The 21,964-nt window shown below is 36.5% G+C and overlaps 1 protein-coding gene across 1 annotated transcript; it reads right to left on the reverse strand.

Annotated features, from left to right (window-relative positions):
• Nucleotides 1-816: 816 nt before the first annotated feature.
• dnmt3ba (DNA (cytosine-5-)-methyltransferase 3 beta, duplicate a) lies at nucleotides 817-20,720 on the reverse strand. Its single transcript, XM_051116573.1, is given in 26 exon segments — nucleotides 817-3,087; nucleotides 3,245-3,363; nucleotides 3,585-3,654; nucleotides 5,063-5,148; nucleotides 5,491-5,639; nucleotides 5,776-5,866; nucleotides 6,838-6,983; nucleotides 7,149-7,233; nucleotides 7,539-7,722; nucleotides 7,819-7,931; nucleotides 8,016-8,095; nucleotides 8,203-8,247; nucleotides 8,391-8,531; nucleotides 10,946-11,075; nucleotides 11,186-11,293; nucleotides 11,399-11,548; nucleotides 11,871-11,948; nucleotides 14,904-14,959; nucleotides 15,259-15,327; nucleotides 16,173-16,341; nucleotides 16,488-18,190; nucleotides 18,388-18,586; nucleotides 18,817-18,885; nucleotides 18,887-18,963; nucleotides 19,054-19,183; nucleotides 20,603-20,720. Coding segments are annotated over 25 exon segments (4,383 nt in total). The 5' UTR covers nucleotides 19,178-19,183; nucleotides 20,603-20,720; the 3' UTR covers nucleotides 817-2,945.
• Between the last annotated feature and the right edge of the window lie 1,244 nt (nucleotides 20,721-21,964).

Raw genomic sequence — 21,964 nt, forward strand, 5'->3', positions numbered from 1 at the left:
AACCACAACTGTTTCTAAGGAACTACATAATTTGGCGGACGAAAAATGTTTTTATTAATATCGTTACACTTTATTTGCGGTTTTATTTTGTGAAACCTTACTACGTATATGGAAAAAACATTTTATAAAAGCAATAAACCCTGTAAAGCCGTGGTTTACAGTGGATTTAAACAGCTAAGGGGTTATAACAAATGTCAACAATGTCAAATGTTTTAAATGCACTGTAATCCACAGCTTCTTGGGGCTTATTGCTTGATTTTTTATTACTGTTGTTTCTATTAACATATAGTGAGTTACCTCTACTATTACCCTATCTCATCTATCCACCTTTTTCTTTAGCATGGAAGTAAGCCTATGGGTGAGACTTTCGGTTCATATAGGAGTAATGAGAATAACAGTGTGCAGTAAATGTTAAACCTGCTTGCACTACCAACCAGTGCTCATAATAAACATATTACTTTAAAATAACATGGTAAGACACCAATTTGCAATATCAAGCAGCAAAATAAGTTTTGTACAGCTTAAAATAGCTAGACGCAGATTAGACTAGAAGTCAGAACCATAAAATTTACAAATGGCCCATTCTTACAAGAAGAAAAAGGTGGATAAAATATTATTTTTATTAAACAGAATTTTAAAGTATTTGAGTAACTCATTTCTCGCTTCTTCGCACATTACTAAACCAGCAATCTAACAGGAAAATATTAAGTCAAAGCCATCAGAAATCTGACACATTGGTCTGAAGGACTGAATGTTTAGTTTTGTGAGCTGATAAAACAATTAACATATTAATTTAAAAAAAGACAGACAGAGGAAAAAGGTTGGTGCAATTTATTTTTCATCACTGATGTTAGTACAAGCATGGTATATTAAAGCTAGGCAAGCAGACTATATCAAATATCAAAAGATATTACGACAAAACCGGTCTTGTCAATCATCAGTTCAAGAAAACATCTAGATCTACATACATCATTAGTATTTCATTTAGCACCAAATGACATCTGGGTTTTAAATGACCTATTCAACACGGAAAAAAAAGAAGAGGTATTAAGGGCAATTTCAAGGATACAAATATATAGAATATTCTGCTCAAAAGAATTGAATAAAAATAATCAAGTGTGACATTAAAGATCACGGTCCTATGAGGCCTGCTGGTGTTGAGAAGACCTGAGGGAGTTATTTCTCCAACTTACACATGGACCATCGTTTCACAACAATTACATGTAACAGCACCAACACACTTCTTACTGGGAATGTCTATATTTCTACAAGACACAGACATCCAAAAGGCATGAAGACATGTAATCCAGTAAACTGATCTTTCATCAAAGAACACATCTCAAGCTGGTTCATGCCTCACTAAAATTAGTTTAATCAAGCTTAGTTTGAGTCAGTTGGTATCATGTTAGAAACTACCAAAAGCTAAAGATCAGCTTTGACTAGGGTGACCATATGTCTTCTTTTTTAAAAACCTAGACAATTTAGGCAAATTAGAAATCCCAGCCAGAATATGTCTGGGGGAAGGGGAAAAAAAAAAAAAAAAAAAAAAAGAGGATGTAGGGTCACCTTAACCTGTGAATGTCAGAACCACAAATCACCATGATCGACATAATGCTTAAAACACACATGCTAAACAACTACAATGAAAACACAGTATTTATACACACATTTTGAAGCACCTAATTTCACACTGACAGTGGACCACAATTAATACCGAAATGTATTCTGAGACATTTCAAAGGTACGATATAATTTAGATACTTGCACTAGACAAATGGAGTACCCAAAATCATTCCCTTTAAAGTCATCTGAAGTCATGCCAGTTACAATCAGTTCAACAATGTTTTCTACATAAAAAAAATAGCCTATCAATTTGTAGGCACTTATTTAGAGTTTCAGCCCTTGATCACATTGCATCATGTTCAACAAAAAGGCTTTAAAGTTAATGCTCACTTAGATGCTAAATCCTCAGCAAAAACAACACAAATCAACGCTGTAGTGACCACAGTTTCAGCCAACAGTTTCAAATCGGAAGTGCGTACAGGTAACAAATGGGGCAAAATGGAAAACAAAATCTTAGTTCTACGAGTGAATGACCTGTCGTAAAAATGATGATAGCACCAAGACGACAAAAAAAAAACAAAAACAAAAACAAAAAAAAAAAAAATCTTAAAAAGTCATAAAACTGCAGTGTTGTTCTGCAAATTGCTTAAAATGATCTAGATTACCATAACACAGATAATATTTGTGCTTCTAAATACATGGAGTACTAAAAGATTGCATGTATTCCTATAAACAAAATGTAGTTTAATTAAAACTTAAGTCATCTATGGTGTTTATTGACATTCATTTTAGTTAAACACATGCTCCTTAAATGTTGACAGTACAGTTGTCATGATGGCCAAACATCCTGTATTATAAAACAGCACCGTGGAATGGCAACCTTAAAAATAACCATTTAAAAAAATTGAGATGCAGTTCCTAAACAAGGAAAAAAAAATAATGCAAAATTGTGATATAAAAAGCCAACATGAGGTTAAAACCAGTAACTAAACCAAACTAATATTAACTTATTTATTAAATTATAAATAGGCATAAAGCGGCATCCCTCCAGATGATGAACCAATCACAGAATAGCATTGAGGTAGTGGGTGGAGTATCGTGTGGCTCTCTCCAGCATTAAAATCACTTTAAAAGCACACAAGGTAAAAACAACAGTACTTAAGCTGTTTAAAATCCAATCTAAAAGTGTCTGTGCATTCCAAGGATAAATCATCAGAATAACATGCTTTTTGAACGTTAAAACAAATGCAACATTAAAATTGGACTATATTCTGTGAGGTCGGAATCTGCAGGAAAATAAAACATACTAAAAACAAATTCATTTATCTGAGAGACTTGATTTGGACCTCCAGTGCCAGTGCTGCCTGGACCAGACAGTGTTTTTACTCGCAAGCAAAGTAATCCTTCAGAGGGGCAAAGAGGTGGCGGATCACAGGAACGCTCCAGGACCGCCCAAGCACCTTCTGCCGCTGTCCCCGTCCCATATTATTCACATCTGTGTAATGCTTTGGGAACCCAAATATTCTGAGTTCAGGAAAAACAAACAAACAAACAAAAAAAAGTCAGTCATTTTTTAAAACCACATTTATGCTGCTTTCTAAACAAATTCACTGATTTACTGTATGCAAACCTGATAAGGCAAAACGCTGAGTAAAATTCAGTTAATGTAAACATATCTGACCTCTCCATTTCAGTGCACCAAAGATAGTCTTCTTTTCCATTCATGGTGACTGGCAGAGGCCCCATCTTCCCCTGTTTGATGGAGTTGGACTTGGTGGTGATAGTGCGAACCTTGCTGAACTGATGATACAGTAAAAAAGAAACGTTTTGTTTAAAAAGGAAGAAATGAGATGTAACCGTTTTTGCCAATCTACCATCTAACTTAGTTGAGTCTAGATTCCTGGAACTAATATGTATACTTTATACGACTACTTTAAACTAAAACCACAAATGAAAATGTGTCATTTCATGCACAAAATATCAACTTTTCAGTCAGAAGGTATAATAAACTTAAAACCTACCATTGCAGTTCGTCCAACCTCCAGGCAGTCCTGCAGATCTGCTTTATCAGTGAGTGAAGTAGCAAGTGGTCTACAAACACAAATTCAAGTTTCAGTCATATTAATTTATGAATGGGTCATTCCAGGAAATTGGTGCCTTTTCCACTTTTCCATTGGTGCCTTTTCCACAATTTGCAACATAAAACAAGTTTAATTCATAATTGTTTTTAAATATCTATGAAATGAAGACACCTTAAAACGACAAGAAATTGTACAGGCTGCAATTTATTATTTTATGACTCTTTTTCTACCTCAGGTTTTGGTATTTTTGTCAACCTTGTTACCAACACAAGCGTTATTAGATACTACAGTTAAATTAGAACTCATATGTCACTGAATGACATAGGAATTAGCTCAATAATATACCAAGGGTGACCTTTAAAATGTTTGAATTTTACACAATCTTTAAAAACCAGGTCAAACCTGATCAATGTCATCCTGTTACCCACTTGTTAAACCCTGTTACTCTAAAAAGTAACAGGTTGACTGTAACAGGTTTGACAATTTCGAACATTGCATGGTGGCCCTTCCTCGGTCAAGCCTCATAAATCATCAAAAATCAAACATTATAAAGGAGTGAGAGAAACATGTCTATGTTTTGTGTTGGAATCCTGGTTGAGAGATGATGTAGCCTCCTAGAAGTGATGTCACGTGAACATACATTATTTTACAAGGATTTTTTGAGGGTAACAGGGCTGACAGGAAATCAGGCATGACATGACACCAATAAAGTGATTTCTATTTTATAGAAAAAATGCATACTTTTCCCAAAAACACTGCTTAACAATGAGACTATATTTAGAACAATATGCAAATGTGATTTTTATATCATTTTGCAAATTAAAAGTCCTGCTGAAAAAGAAAAATCATAGAGAGGGATAGGCAAAAAACCTTATCCTTACCAGCATAAACGCTATTTAAATTATTTAAAATAATATTTAATTGACTTAAAGAGTATTATGTTATCCACCTTATTTTTGCTGTAAAAGTGGGAGCGGCCGTTTGTAAATTTAATGTGTCTGACTTCTGGTCTCATCCTTGTCCAGCTATGTTTATCTGTACAAACAGCTTGTTTTGCTGCTTGATATTACATATTGGTGTGCCTTACCATATTATTTTAATGCATTATCTTAATTATGAACACAATAGTTTGTAGTGCAAACTGTTTTACCATATACGGCACTTCAATATTCTTCTCGTTATTTCTCTATGGCAGATTATGAACAGAAAGTCTAACACATTACCAGACAACAGCTTCCTTCCACATTGAAAAATAAGGTGGATATTAAATCTATGTTTGATTATTTCTTAGGGATCCCAAAGGCACGGATTTCATGGAATGACCTGAATACATACATACTGAACGTGCAATCATTTCCAAAGCTATGCTTTATGTTTACAGATTATATGTGATTGATTGTGTGTGCCTGCATTTATACCGGTTCATTCCAGGTAAATTTCCCCAGAAGTAGCGGGCCCTGTGGGCTGGGCTTACTTTCACAGCATCAATCATCACAGGATTACACTGAAAACAGATAAATGCATGATAATTCATAACCACTTCCAACAACGACAATAACAATAACATGCTCACGTGAGTAAGACGGAAACACCTCCGGTAAAGAGCATGTATAAAGGTGCATTCACATTTAAGCATTGTTTGGCCATTTTAATTGGAATCCACACAATTGGGAATATTTTGTGAAGGCAAAAAATTTTCTTGTGCAAATGTGGTTTGAAAGTGATTTCTGTTTGGTGTGGAATGTGCTTCATATCACCTACAGTGAACCTTTTTGGCCGTTAATATTTCTAAATTTCCGCTAACGTTCTAGCCTGGTAGAAGAAAAAAGGAACAAGTCTTTTTTACCTCCAGGAAACGACAGATATCAGCCTTGTCATGGGCACTCATGGCTACTACATTCTCAAAGAGCCAGAAAAAAGGGCGATCGTCATCCTCTCTTGGCCTCATCATGGTTAACATGCGATAATATTCAAAGAACAGCCGACCTGTGCCTTCTGAAAGGAGATGAGGAATTGAAACTGAAGTTTTTGAAATCAAGTTATATGAATAACTTCTAATAAAAACGTTGCTTAGATTGACCTAAATATTTGCAATTAGCATACAAAAAGAAGAAAAACATATTTCGCTTACCAAAAAGACCTTTTCTGGCTGGATTCACCATGGACAGGTCATTACAGGGACTTCCACCGATCAGGAGGTCAAATGGCCCCCACTCAGCCAGCTATAAAATGGTGCAAGACAAAAGGAACTTGTGTTCTTTCACTCAGGAAGACTGTATTTAAAATAACATTTAGCTGTTAAGTCCGGTTAACCGTTAAACCCTCTAACTGAAAAATGTGGTAGAAAACCCATGAAAGATTTAAGTTATTTAAAACATCCACATTGTTTTATACATATTTTAGACTATGGGGGATGCCATTATTTTATTGACATAGAACGGTTGCATTTGTGAGCTACTGGCACTGAGCTACTGTATTTTTACCATGACACATCTTGGAAAATAACCTACTGAAAGAGCTTTCAGGTAGCGATGGATATCGTAGGCTTAAACCAAATGTCGTACCATGGATTTTCCCCACGAAGAGTCTAAACGCACCCGGATAGCGTGTGAAATCCACACTAAGAAACTCCTTTAGTGGCTGCGGCGTCATGACAAGCATCAACAAGTTTCCATCATTTGTAAGTTCTTTCAGTAGCTGTGGTCTACTAAAAGCCTTAAAGGTATCAGTGCTAAAGTGGAGAAAACAAAGACGCTATTCCTTCTTAAGTTTTATTTGTCCACAGGCATCTACCCATTCTTTTCTCCTCTTCTTATCACTAGGAAAGCAGTGAAGACTTGCTTCGCTTCTCTTGTTGCCCTTTTAACTGAAAATTACAACCAAAAGCTGCACAATGTGGCATCGTATTTGATTTTCCAAGTTGTAGCTCACCCAGTGCAACTGTTCTACGTAATCAAAATATGTCCAAAATATCTATTAAACGATGTTGATTTTTTAAATTAATGTAAATTTTTCATAGGTTTTCTACTGCACATTTTAGTAAGAGACATCATTTACGTAATATTAAGCCATACAAGTATTAACACCCAGGGTTCCCTTTAAAATCCTTGTACTACTTGAAGAATGTTTGTGAAAAATGTGAATGATGACATTCTATGAATAAATGTTTATCGTGATAATGCTCTATACATACATGTTTCCTTGTGATGGTTCGCACATCTTTCACATACTCAATCTGGCCCTCATGTTTGATCATCCCAACAGCAATGGAGTCTTCACAGATCTCAGAAGCAATGTAGCGCTCCACTTTAAAGCCTAACTCTTTTAAAACCAGGTAACCTGCAAAAAAGACAAGTACGAAGAAAAAAAAAAATTATTGATATAAAATTAGTTTTATTACTTTGGTTTTCAACTTCTATAATTCACTACTACTGCACAAACTTTAAAATAAGGACAAAAATATTTATTCAAAAAACTGATTCAAAGCAAAAAGGGTGAGCAGACCTGTTGCAATCCCATCAAACAGGGAGAGAACTCTGATTGGACGACGCTGATGAGCTGGAATAGAAGGATACACTCGGTGTGGCTCCTAAAATAAGGAAAAAAATGTGTTCTTTATATTGAAACATTCTGATTTTCCATATTTCAATAATCAGCATATTATAATGATTTTTGAAAGATCATGTGACACTGAACACTGGAGTGGAATCGCTGATGAAAATTTTTTTACAAATGCAGCGTAATTTTTTTAATTTACAAATTGCAGCACAAGTAAAAAAAGTTGTTGTTGAATTTTTTGAATTGTAGTGTACATTAAAAGTAGTAATGCTAATAGGAAAATATGAATATAATTAATTGGTTATCTAACACAACAAGGATAAGAATGACACTCACAAATTCAAAGGCACTGTTATTGGCGAAAAACTCCTGGACACGAACACTCCAGTCAGGCCTGAGCTTGAGCACGCCGTAGCACTTAGAGGGCAGGCAGATGTAACAGCTCCATGGGTCAACCTCCTTCAGTTTATCGAATGTCCCTGGTCCCACCAACACATTCAAACAGTCTTTACAGAAACACCTGAACAGAGTAAAAAAAGAGAAAGATGGTAAAACAACCTGTTATGAGGGTTAACATGACATTAAAGTTGAAATTTGCATAAATTTCAGTTCAAACCTGCAGCAGCTGGCGTTTCCACAGAGAATGACCTCAAGTCCAGCACAGCAGACAGTGCAGTATGACTGATAGCCATCATCATCATATCTGTACAGAGTCTCTGTAAAGTTCTCCTACACAAACACAAACAAAAATATTATTAATTTTAAACTTAAGATTCTGCACTAAACCGATAAAACACAAGAACTGCTTCATACCTTGCATTTAAAACAAAGGCTTCCCTCAAAAAGAGGATGGAATATTTCAACGTTGGCAGTTCCACAGGACAGGCAGAAATCTAGAGAAAGAGACATGTTTTTCATGCGTTTCATAATTTAAATTGTAAAGCCCTGGATTATCGTCATTAATCAACTCAATGAATTTGACAAGGTTTAAGTGACTCACCTTCAATACGTCTGCCTTTAGTTGTTACCTCATAGACCATTTGATCTGGGAAGAAGAGGAAGACAAAACTTATGTGTTTTCTTACCAAAATTAATTATACGCCTATAAACACACTTATAATTTGCAGTTCAATTATTTATGCCCTTTATGGCAAATATCTAGCCTATACACAAATCAATATAACTCACCTCTGGTGTAATCCTGAGCTGACTGCCCTGATTGTCCTGACTGTCCTGACTGTCTGTTTTTGAAGACATACTTTCTCTTGGCTGGAGGCTGATAATCAGACACAGAGGAATCCGACTCGGTTTTATTACTGGCAGAGCTGTCTGTGAAATGGAAAAGTAGAGGGCACTGTTGTTAATCAGTCCAGAAGAGAAAGGGATGTTCACAATATCAAAATCTCACAATATGATAACATCTCAATATAAAGTCCACATATTTATTGTGATATTAAAAAAACAAAACAAAAAAAAACAAATGAAGACTTGCGGGGGAGCGGGGAGAACATTTTGTACATTTTAAAGTTAAATTATTCTATCTAATCCACTTTGAGAGTTCAAAAGTGCTCCAACTCATGTTCTGGTAGCTTATAATTCCTCTACCGAGCCACCTATTCCCCCGCCGTTGTCTGCATCTTGTTTTTGAGCCAGTTTTCCTTCAGTCACTCAAAGACACTTGCTAAATTGAAACCATCCTCTTCTTCATATGATGTTATTCATCCTAGATTTTTAAAACAAATTGTTAAATCAGTTGGAATGGGCCTAGTGTCCTTTTTTAAAAAGTGTCTTTTAACAGGCGTGGTTCCCGCTTATTTGAAAGTGGCTACTGTCACACTTCTCCTCAAGAAGCCTTCACTCGACTTGTCGGTTTTAAAAAATTAATCGCCCTATCTCTGTTCTACCATTTGTTACTAAGGTTTTGGAAAAGATTGTTTTTCCAATTTCAGTCTTTTCTTGCTTTAAACAGTTTGTTTGAGCACTTTCAATCTGGTTTCTAAGGCTGCCCACAGTACCGAATCAGCCCTTTTGAGAGTGTCAAATGACATCCATTGATACGGGAGACTCTGTGGTCCTTGTTCTCTTAGATTTATCAGCTGCTTTCGACATTATCAACCATTCTACATTAATAAATAGACTAGAATCTTGGGTGGGTATCTCTGGCACCGTTTTAAAGTGGTTTCAGTCATTTTTGTCTGACAAGAAAATTTGTGGTTAGGCTAGGAGAATTCTTCTCTTCCACTTCTTCTTTCCCCTGTGGTCTTCGGCCATGAATGCTCTGTTGTGTGTTTAGATAAAGTTAAATCCTGGCTATCTCAAAATGTCTTATCCTTAAATGAAGAGAAAACTGAGGTGATTGTTTACGGCCTATCAGAAAATATGAAGGCCTCCGATTTTGACCTAGGACCTTTATCGGCTTTTAGGTCCTCACAGATTTAGGTGTTCTTTTAGATGACACGTTAAAATTCGCTAAACAAATTTCTACCGTGATTGGATCTAGTTTTTAGCAGCTCCGCACACTTGCAAAAATCAAACATTTTCTCACTGACAAGACTTTGGAGATGGCCGTTCATGCTTTTATTACATCGCGTTTAGACTACTGCAACTCTTCATACTCTGGCATCTCTAAATCTCAAATTGCCCGTCTTCAGTTGGTCCAGAACACCACTGCTAAATTTCTTTTAAAAAAGAAAAAAAGGGATCAAGTCACTCCGCTCTTGAAGGCTCTTCACTGGCTGCCTGTCCAATTCAGAATACACTTTAAAATTTTATTATTCTTTTTTTTAAATCTTTGCACCATCAAGCACCCATCTACTTATCTGAATTGCTGCACCAGTACACCCCCCTGAGAAGTTTAAGATCATACGACCAGAATCTCCTTTTATTTCCACATTCTAGACTCAAGCGTAGAGGTGACTGTGCCTTTTCAGTAATTGGGCCTCGTCTTTGGAATGATTTGCCAGTTGAGATCAGAACAGATCCTAGCCTGACTATCTTTAAATCACTTAAAAACTCATTTGTTTTCAGTTGCCTAAACGGGTGTTTTTTTTGTTTTTTTTTCCCCTCTCTCTTTGGCTGTAATTTTGTATTCCTAATTTTATGACGATGTCTCTAAGTGTAAAGCACTTTGGTCAGTCTTGTGGCTGTTTTAAATGTGCTATATAAATAAAGTAAACTTGAAACTTCTTAACTAAGAAAACTTAAGTCAGTGAATTGACTTGTACCTTGTACTTTAAAATGTATATTTTGACAGAAACAGCAGTAGAGCTTTTATTTTTGATGGAAAACTCCATCAAAAACGGAAAACGGAAAATATTGGATCACGAGCTAATCACCTGAACGAAGTGCATGATTCATTTTGAAATGCTCAACAAAAAACAAACTTGATGAAGGAATTAAGACATATTTTGCTTTCGGTTTTAGTTTGTTTAGAGATTACAGATACTGTGCCAAAGCATAATGGCCCAAAACACAACTTTAAAGACCTTTTATGTTAGAATAAGAAGTGTAAATATTTTAAAAACAACACTTTTTGCCCAGAAGACTGTTATATATTGTCAAGTGACCACGATAATATTGCTATTGCTATCGCAATATCACAATATTGATAATACCATTACATCCCCTATAAAGTGCTTTCCCTTCAATGCCAAGCCGCACGTTGAAGTCAGTTGTCACTCTGGTACTGTTAATCACCAACAGTTTTTTCAATACAGATTTTTTTATTTTTTTAATATACATACCCACAGGAGGCAAAAAGCCATCAGGACCCATGGGCTGGAAGCCTCCAAATGCCCAATCCAGCATGGCTTTCACGTCTTCCCCTTTCTTCTCAGAAGGGGGGAATGACTTCCCACAGCGCTCCGCTGCCAACTACAGAAGGACACATCAATATAATGCAATATTAAAATATGAACAGAATAACAACTGGTTCTCAATTTGGTTTTCAAAAGAATGGTTAAATAAGTGTGTTTCCACTGTACCTCTAGGATTTGGTAGATTGCATTCTTGTAGGTAGGCAGACCTTCATAGGATTTACTACAAAAGCACTTTGTAAACGCAGCGAAGGGCTGCAGTCCCTCTGTATACATCTAAGATCAACAAGAGAATGTGCTTTAATGCGAAACTGATCCTTTGAAGAATAAGTGGAAAAGTATTTCTCAAATGAAAATCAGAAGAAAGCAAACACTTCTAACCTCTGAAAACATGCCATCTCCAAACCACTCCACACGTCTCATTGACACAGGAAGTGTTCTGCCCTTCCACGCCACCACCAGTCCAGGCCACCAGGAGAAGCCTTTTACTTTTCCCCACACAAGTTCTCCAATGGCATAACCTTTTCCATCCTGCCCAGAGAGAAACAGAGTCAATACTACATTCAATACTACAATGTCAAAGCAATCCAACGCAAACCAAAATAATAATGCTTAAATGTAAAATATTCACCCAAAAATTACATTTTTTTTTTTTTTTTTTGGGTAAACTATTAAGATTCAGCATGTTGTTTGCAATGACACATCATGTGCTTTTGATAATAATGTCTGATAAATAAATCAATGCAAACCCTATGAAACACATCGGACGTTTATTTAATATGGGTGCTAGACTAAAGCAACGGTCATGTTTGCGATGAGATTAAAGAGAGATTTAAAAACCTTTAAGACTTACATTGTACGCTTGTTCTCTCTTTCCAGATCTGGGGCTCAGTGTCGAATTCAATCCAGATGAACGAGCATTGTTCTTAACCTTCAATGAATAGATCAGATACATTAGTAAGACACAAACACACATAACACCCAGTTTTAATGAAGTCTCCTGCTGATCTGTCTTTAAGAGCTTTTACAATGGTAACTGTACTGAGAAAGTCTTGAAGCTTAAAGTGATCAACTTTATAATCACTCATCATTTGTAAACATTACCATGAAAAAATTTATTTTTTTATGTATGTTAGTGTATTAGTACAGCATGCGTGACACAGCACACAATAAATTTTCATTTATTTAAAGCACTTTTCACAACAGACATTACTGTAAAGCAGCATCATAAAAAAAAAAAAAACATGTAGAAGATGTTATGAACATTAGCAATGCAATTACAGAGGAAAAACAGACAAACACATAGCTACAGGAGGAACATAAGACGTAGATGAAGACTCCAATGACTAATCTACTATCCAGAAAGGAAACCACAGGACACATGCACACATTCGTAAAGCGGCATCCATCGCAGCTCAATGTAATACAGAGAGCGTGAAACGGACCAAAGTAAGGCAACCCCTCGACACCTGCGATAAGCCAGACAGAGCACTGAATCTTGACTTGGCAGGTACATACCACCTCTGGTTTGGTGTTCTTGTCTGGGTTTACTGGTTTGCTCCAGGTGCCTGTACCAGCCTGAAAGATTGTACGCTCCTGTGGCTTCTGCCGTAAGCTGCTCTCCCAACCGTATATTCCCCTAACGGAGCCCTATAGACCCATACATATGCACACAAGTTACACACATATGCTGTCACTCAGGTCACATGACTCCTACAGTGAAGTAATCAGTATCAGGGTGCCAAAGTACAGATATGTAGAAAAGGAAAGGAAGATGTTAAACCAAGACAGGTTAGTTTGATGATATGGTTGGTTTGTGTGTGCGCCAGTGTTTTATTTCCCTGTGATAACTGGATCTAATCAGTCTTAGTTTGCTTCATCTCAATACAATGTGAAATAGTATTCAGCAAAAGCATTCACTCCAAAAAGCCTGACCATTAGACTAGAATTAGTTATAGACTGATACAGTTGAAGTCAAAAGTTTACATACACCTTGCAGAATCTGCAAAATGTTAATTATTTTACCAAAATAAGTGGGATCATACAACAATGACTGTTTGATTTAGATCCATATATTCACACTGAGGACAACTGAGGAACTCATATGCAACTATTACAGAAAGTTCAAAAGCTTACTGATGCTTCAGAAGGAAACAAGATGCATTAAGAGCCAGGGGGTGAAAACTTTTGAACAGAATGAAGATGTGTACATTTTTCTTATTTTGCCTAAATATTATATTTTTTCCATTTAGTACTGCTCTTCAGAAGCTACAGAAGATACTTACATGTTTCCCAGAAGACAAAATAAGTTAAATGTACCCTCATCTTCAAATTCAAAAAGTTTTCACCCCCCAGCTCTTAATGCATTGTGTTTTCTTCTGAAGCATCAGTGAGTGTTTGAACCTTCTGTAATAGTTGTAATAGTCCCTCAGTTGTCCTCAGTGTGAGTCTTACTTTGGTAAAATAATTAATTTTGCAGATTCTGCAAGATGTATGTAAACTTTTGACTTCAACTGTATGTTGACCAGGCCAGATTACCAGTACTGCCGATAACCATTTGTTACTTTTATTCAGCAAGGGAACAATAAATAGATCAAAAGTGTGAAGATTTATAAACTGTTACAAAATATTTCTATTTAAAATAAATTGTTATTTTAAGGTTTCTATCAAAGAATCCTTTCCAGTTTTTAATAATAATAATAATAATAATAATAATAATAATAAGAAAGGTTTCTTGAGCACCAAATCAGCAAATTACAATGATTTGTGGAGGATCATGTGACACTGAAGATTAAGAGTAATGGCTACTGAAATTAAATGTTGCCATCACAGGAATAAATTACATTTTAAAAGTTATACAAACAGAAAGCAGTTACTCTTTCTAGAATAGAAAGAGTAATTCACAACATTACCGTTTTTCCTGTATTTATGATCAAATACATGCAGCCTTGGTCAACATAAGAGACTTCTATTAAAAACAGTTTTAAAATCATACTGACAACAAATTTCTGACTAGTAGTACAAATAAAAATATATACTTATACATTTTTTTAAATAACGATTGAATACACTGAAATTATACATATATATATATATATATACACACACACACAACACCGTTCAAAAGTTTGGGGTCAGTACATTTTTATTGTTTCTTTTTTTTTTTAAGAAATTAATACTTTTATTTACCAAGGATGTATTAAGTTAATAATTAAAAGTTTATTAAAAGTTAATAATAAATCATTTACATTGTTATAAAGTATTTATATTTTGAATAAACACTGTACTTTTTAAACTTGTTATTCATGAAAGAATCCTGAAAAAAAAATTACAGGTTCCAAAAAATATTTGGCAGCATAGCTGTTGATATTATCCAACACTGATCATTCTAATAATAAATCCGCATATTAGAATGATTTCTGAAGGATCATGTGACACTTAAGACTGGAGTAACAGCTGATAAAAATTCAGCTTTTCACAGGAATAAATTCTATTTTAAAGTATGTTAAAATAAAAAACATTATTTTATATTGTAAAAACATTTTGCAATATTACTGTTTTTTTTGTTTGTTTTTTTTTAATCAAATAAATGCAGCCTTGATGAGCATAAGAGACTACTTTAAAGACTATTACAAGTCTTACTGACCCCAAACTTTTGAACGGTAGTGTATATATAAATAATGTATATACACATATACTTAGTAGTATTAACATTTAAATCACATTTTTATTGCCATTTTAACAGCCAATCCATTCTCAGTACCGGCTATTAACTAGCCATTAAAATAAACACGTTGGCCAGCCCACTATTTACAGTGACACTCAGGAATGAACTCCTTGGTTAACAACAAATTTAAAAACATTTCAACCAGCCAACTATTATTACCTCATTTAACGTGCTACTGATATCATCATCGGCTCCACCTTTTCTTAAGTCCATTTCTGTAGGGAAATAACATATTTTTAATAATTAAAATAAACAGGTTTAAATTAATATATTTTAAAGTATATAAACCAAGAGCACTGATAGCAGCAATTAACATTACTCTGAGCACAGACAGAGCATTTACATTTGCAATTTCAATGCAATGGATCAACTTTCTTGAGCACTGAGGGTGGAAGCAAAAAGAAGAAAGTTCAGACCAACAGATATTTGCCACCAGAAGTGACCGAGATCGTAAAGCATTATCCTGTAGCTTCTCTAGAACCTCTTAAACTGGTCTTAAGCATTTCATTCACACCTCTCTGACTGGTGATCTTCTGCAGTCGCACCACACACGGCTTCACTGTGTCTGAGTGTTGAACCATCTCTGGAAAACAACACATTGTTTCCATCAATCTAACCAGCCTCTGCTGGATCTGACTGGATAAAACTTTTAACTTTATATTAATATAGATTACAATTTAATCATTTTATTGTTCTTACTATGTGAAGTATGTGACAGTAAGTTAATCCATGACAGTATAGTATGAGGAGAACTCTTTAGCATCTGTGTTAATAACTTGCAAGCCAGAAGATGTTTCTGCATCTTCATACATTTTAATCCAGATATTAGTCTTGCAGAGCTAGACATCTGGCTGTCGGCATAAGGCTGGCTTTACTTTGCAGCTTTTTCTGGCCAAGAACCGCCCACTTAGCCGCTTTGCATTAAGCAATACATCAAATCATCAATACTTGCAGATATTTTGAAAATATTAGAGCCTCTTATGGTCTTGGCAGTGACCAAATGAGCTGCTTCTCCCAATGAAAACCATTGGAACCAATGGAAAGCCATTGTCAGCCTGCTCTGACATGATCTGGTACAAACTTTTTCCTCAGCAATGCAACTTTGAATATCTTTCAAACTGAATGTCATGAACCGCACAAAGCCCAATGATAAGTCAAAGCTTTTAGCTCTTCCCTACAAGTGCTAATCATAGCGGCACTTACCTTGGAACTACAATTTAGCATTCAAATGGACTAATAAATCCTCTGTGCGGCCTAATTTCCAGAAGTTACATATTTATTAGAGGGTCTGTGAGTGTTTTTCTGCTGTGTAGGTTTCTTTTTTCAGGCTTGCCAACTATTGTTGGAGACTGAGGACATATGTCATGATCAATGTGAATTGATTTGATGTGACTGTCAATGGCTTTTTTTTTTAAATTAAGGCCTTACCTGATGTGCTGCCTCTGGTCTTTTTCATTCTCCCATTTCTGATAGGTGAACTCTTAACTTCAGTTTGCTCTAAAGAAGAGTCATCATTGGAATCCAGCTCTTTTGTCATATCTGTGTCACTTTCACTTGAACTATCATCCCAATGAGCAGCATCTCCATTTTCAACAGCCTGTGAGCAATACATTAAATACATTGAGACAGATAGATAGGATGATAGAAGGAACGATAGACAGAACTACAGATGATAGACAGAACACTAAACAAGAGATAGTTTATAAAAGCAAGGAAGCAGCAATCACACACAAAGAAATATACCTGTGCAAAGATCTTTTCTGCTTCAAGAGATGGACAGGGCAACACGAAAAAACAGAGGACAAGTCTCTTGAAGATGGATTCTGGTGGAAAAGTTTTGAGCACATTACACCAGTATCGCTCCAGAGATAGAGTTGAAGATGTGTCTTCTTCATCCTCTACAAGCTGGTACTCCAGGAACTCATCTGTGAGCTTAGCAGAATCCTCAGGTTTGGAGCAGATGCCAAATTGTATAGCAAGTTCAGTAATACTCTTTCCTGTGACCTTCAATCTTCCTGCCGGGCTGAGAAGCTGTGAAACGGCCCTCAGGACACTCTCGCTTAGAGGTAGATTGTCAGCGATGGAGGTCGTAAGAGTTTTGTAGAAAGCTAAACACTCATCATGAAACGCGTTCAGGGAATCTGCTAGTTCCTCTTCTCTGGCTGAGATGAAGTCTTCTACCACACCACCTAGACTGAGCTCAGTAGCAGGAAGGCAGAAAGTTGAGTTCTCCAGGATGGCTGGGTCTCGTTCTTTCAGGTAGCGTATAACCGCTTGAGGGCGAAGAAAGCTGGAGGCATACGAACGCAGAAGTCCACTTGCTTCTCGAAGGATCTGAACAAGATCAGCACGAACAGAGCCTTTGCTTTGTTGCAGGTGTTGCTCGAAGGCACGGAGTGGTCCAAGAGAATGATCCAGAAACATCAGGGTGATCCTAATTTTAGGATTCTCCAACTGTGAACAAATTAGCTTGGCTTTATCATTACTTTCATTGCAGGAAGTGAAGTATGATACCAAATCACTCCACATTCCAAGCATCCTCTGAACAAGCACACAAAACTCCTCACAACCGTGTGAGAGGGGAGCGCTGGTGTCTTTTAGTCCATCAACGCCTGCAAACAGCGTCTTGAGGTTCTCGTTGCTGGTGGAACAAGTTGAGAAGTGTTCATAGATGTTGGCAATAAGTTCCTGAACCTGAGTGGAGTGAGCCTGTAGGCCAGCACTGCAGGCAGTGTCAGGTACGCTGTAAAGTCCACCAAGATCAATCACCTGTGGGTTGAGCTCCTGAATCTGCGATACAACACTTCCTGAGGTCCGTTCCTGGTCATTAACGTAGAACGCTACCATGTTGCCAGCAGGAAGCTCGAACTTTTGGAGGACACTGAGTAAACCTTTAGATACAGAGCTACCATCTTCAGCCTGAAAGACGTCAAGGAGGCGGATGCAATACCTTGCTTGCTTTTCTTCAAAAAAGCCCACTAGCACCACGTGGCAGAAGGTCCTTTCTCTGCTTTCTGCATCGAGAGGCACCTGCCCGTATATGTAGATACAGTACGGATTCATCTTACAAGCTGAAATAATATCATTTGGATAATTTAGGCCGAGGATGTAGCTTGCAGTACGCTGGGAGACCTTGTTGATCCTTGAGGGTAAACTGGAGAGGCAATGGTTTTGAATAAAAAGAAGCATGGTGTCACTACAGGAAAGTGAATTTAACCCTGCCTTCTCATGCCTCATATGCTTCTGAGTCTGCTGGTGTCGCTTCACATCAAAAAAACCTGCTTGTAAAGCTATATTGTGGTCACACAAAGTGCAGTAAGCACAGTTGTCTCCCATATCGCTGGCTCTGATCCATTTGAAGGTTTTTTGCCATTTAGGATTGTAAGTCACAGGTTGGTTCTTCCCATTCAATTCCATATCTTTGTCAGACTCATCTCTGACTCTGCCTGTATAAAATGGAAAACAAGTTATGACACTGATTTCCTAGTCCTATTTATGTTTTTATAGATATTGGGGCATATTTTAACATTCTCCATGATTTGGGGAAAATGAATAAAACCAAACGGTAAAATTCACATACCAAAACAAAAATATGAAAGAAATAATAAAAATAAAAACAGAATGTACAACAATGGAGGCTCACCAGATTCACGTGGTGTTTTCCAGGATTTTGGAGACCTAACAGGGTCATCTACCTGCACAATATCCTGACCACTACGAGCTTCAACTGGGTTGTATTCTCTCCCTTGCTTCTCATTGGCAAGGAAAAACTTTTTGAACCATTTCAGGAAAGTGAAATTGGGTCTAAACTTTCCTGTGAGAAGCTGCTTCACAGGGATTCGCTAAAAGAGGAAATAAAAATGGAGAACATCAATGTTCTGTAATAATCTTGCAAGACAACTTCGCAAATGATACAAGATTTACATTTAAATATCCAACGTGTAATTTCTGTACCACTAAACAGAACAACAGCAACATAAGAAATATAACCAAACTGACACATATTAGCATTTACAATTTTACATCCATGAGGATTGATGGGATTAAAAGAATAGGTTGAGGTAAATCTGACCTCTTTCACGCCTGATTTTCGGAAAGCTGTCTGCAGAAGACTGTAGTTCTGTACAAAATCAGACCTTTTTTTGGGACTCAAACTTTACTTTGCTCATGTCAATGGACCCTGGGAAGAGCAAGTCCATAAGCTGGCAAAAACACGCACCTGAAAAAAAAAGAAAGAAACAATCATGCAAGTTCAGTTTAAAGCTGTTGGCAATGAGTAGATATTAACTAAATAAAACTGAAACAGTACCTGAACGACATTGCTCCACTTGAGTAAAATTAGTTTGTAATGTTTCGTTCATCCAGGACAAAACCTCATAGCGACTGCACTTGTCATCAGGGTTATTGGGGTCCAGACTAACATTCGTAGCCATCTTATGCTTTCAAAAGCAAAATAATAATGCATGTGAGACAGCAATTAGAAGAAAAAGTAATTACACTGGACATTTGAAATCATAGAAAAGTGTTTGTAGTTTTATGGTTACATTTAAGGTATGACACTAAACTACTAAAAAGGCAACTTTGCTCACATATATAAATTTTTGGGGTAAAGAGACTTATTCAAATATATATGTGACCCTGGCCCTAAAAAAAGAAAACAGTCATTAGTAGCATGGATGGGTCAAAATTATTGATTTTACTTCTATGACAAAAATCATTAGGTAAATCACGTTCCATTTAGATATTTTGTACATTTCTTACCATAAATATATCAAAACGTAATTTTTGATTAGTGATATGCATAGCTAAGAACTTCATTTGGACAACTTTAAAGGCAGTTTCTGTGCACTCTCAGATTCCAGATTTTCAAATAGTTGTATTTCAGCCAAATATTGTGCTATCATAACAAACCATACATCAATGGAAAGCTTATTTATTTAGCTTTTAAATCTCAATTTTGAAAAATTTACCCTTATGACTGGTTTTGTGGTCCAGGTTCACATATGAGATGTAAAAAATGAAGTTAGTCTCAGAAGAATATGAAGAATATCTTGTAAAGTTGCACGTTTGAGGCATAATGTTTAATAAATGTTTTGTATTTTGAAGTTTAGTGAGCCTAGTCTTGCTCATGTTGGACTTCCTCAAAACTAAAAAAGACTACAGCCTCTCTTGCGTCAGCGTGCCGAGTTAAACAACTCCTCCCCAGTTCACGAAAATCTCGCGGGGTAATTTTTGCCGCGAATACAGCACGCTTAAAAGTGGCTTTCACTTTTACAGGTTTCTAACCGGTTGAACTTGATACACTTCAAATCGCAAACAATGAGTGCACGAAATCCAACGAAAGTGATGAAATAAACACGATGTAATAAACAACCCAGCAACATGTATTTAGATATTTAGCATTTGATTTATTGGTGCGATGACATTATCAAATTGTGGTGCTTTATAGCATTCGATTCTTCCATAATTTTGTCAGCGACCCTGTCTTTTTGAACCCTTTCAAAACAACTGAATCAACGCTAACGAAACTGAAACGTTATTTCATTTGCGTGATTTTAACTTTGCAGGTCGCTTAACCCAGACGTAAACGGCTAGCATGCAGTGCAAAACATGTTTGCAAATAACGACGATTTAGTAACCCCTTTTTTTATAAACCCTAGCCGTGTTCTCATTGTATTAAGACCGGTTGCCTTTGTTGGCATGTCTTTGTGTAACGTTAGCTGTAATGGTCGCCCAGATACAGCGAAACTGTATGGGACGATGAAATATAAAAATGCTTCCTGATTCAGTACAATCGTAACTCTTCACAAAATATGACAAATCGAAGCGTGCTTTTAAAAACATCAAATATGTCCTACCTTATTTGTACCTTGGACCCGGAGACCTCGCTACTCCCCAGTCTGGAAGATAATCCCCAATCTCTACCCCAGTGCCTTCCCCCAACATATGCATTGAGCTGACAAGGATTGGCCTGTAGAAGCCAAAGTAGGAGGTCCTATAATGCATTAGCTAGCTAGCTAGGATTTCTCACGTACGAAATAGCGTATTGTTTTTCGGCGACAACGCTATTTTCACGTCAAAATACAGATGTGGAACAAGTCTGAACTTGTGTCCAGTTGTTTAATTCGTAACCAGTAGTGAAGACTCTGGTGCCAAGAACAGGCACTCGCGGTTTTTATCAAAAGAGTTAAAAAATATATTTTTTACATTGTGTTGTTAGTGTTTACACTATAAAAACATATTTGTAAGACTTAAAATTATATAGTAAAATAATAAAAAAATAAATAAAAAAAATTCTGAAAGTACAACACTTTTGGCCAACGTTAGTTCTTTACTTACTGCAGAACAGTGATTAACTTTTTACCTAATCTTTTAAAACGAACTGTCAATCATTTCCGATACGATTAAATGACACGGGCAGCGGTGCATTGAAGATTGGTCACAAACGGAAGCCGCATGGCGGGCACGCGCAAAACGGTTGGTGAGCTCAATAATGAATTAAATGTATTTACACTGGTAAATTTTGGGTTAATGTGTATATCAGTTCCCTCAGTCACCAAACGTACGTTTGGAATTGCGTCTTTTTTATTGTCAAACACACATAAAGTACTTTTAAAATGTTTAATGTTTAAATATTATCACGTATTGCTCCGGTATACTCTATACAGTAAACAATGAGAGGTTAGTGACACTGAAATGGCGGCCGGTGCGCCGTGAGTTGAACGCGTGTTGATATGGCGCCAGAAAAGCTTCGGGAAAGGGGCTCGTTTTTCACCGCCTAAAATGGCGGGGCAATTTGAATGGGTTCCTCTACGGTCTATAATAGCGATAGCGAGTGGGTTTTTGTACGTTAAGACCGTAATTTGGTTCCACGTTTACTAAACAAAAGCGAGATGACCCTGCAAGTTTGTTAAGCTCAATTTCACTTTTTAAGTCCACTGTTTGCGACCGCAAGCTGTTTACATTCAGCCACACATCAACACGTGATTTGTGTTTTCCATTCTAACCTATTCTGGAAGACAGTTAAGCCAATCTCGGGCAAACTGGCTTTTTATCATGAACATAGTTACGTAAATAAAGTATATTAAATCTTGCCGAGAAATAAATGTTTCAGAAGTACAAAAGCACAACCTCCTTCACTCTTCACAAAAAAAATGCCAGCGCTGGATGAAATAAGGAGGACAAGGAGGAAGAAGTATGGACAAACCCACCAGTTGGGT

This window comes from Labeo rohita, chromosome 8, assembly GCF_022985175.1.
Source record: "Labeo rohita strain BAU-BD-2019 chromosome 8, IGBB_LRoh.1.0, whole genome shotgun sequence".
Lineage (NCBI taxonomy): Eukaryota > Metazoa > Chordata > Actinopteri > Cypriniformes > Cyprinidae > Labeo > Labeo rohita.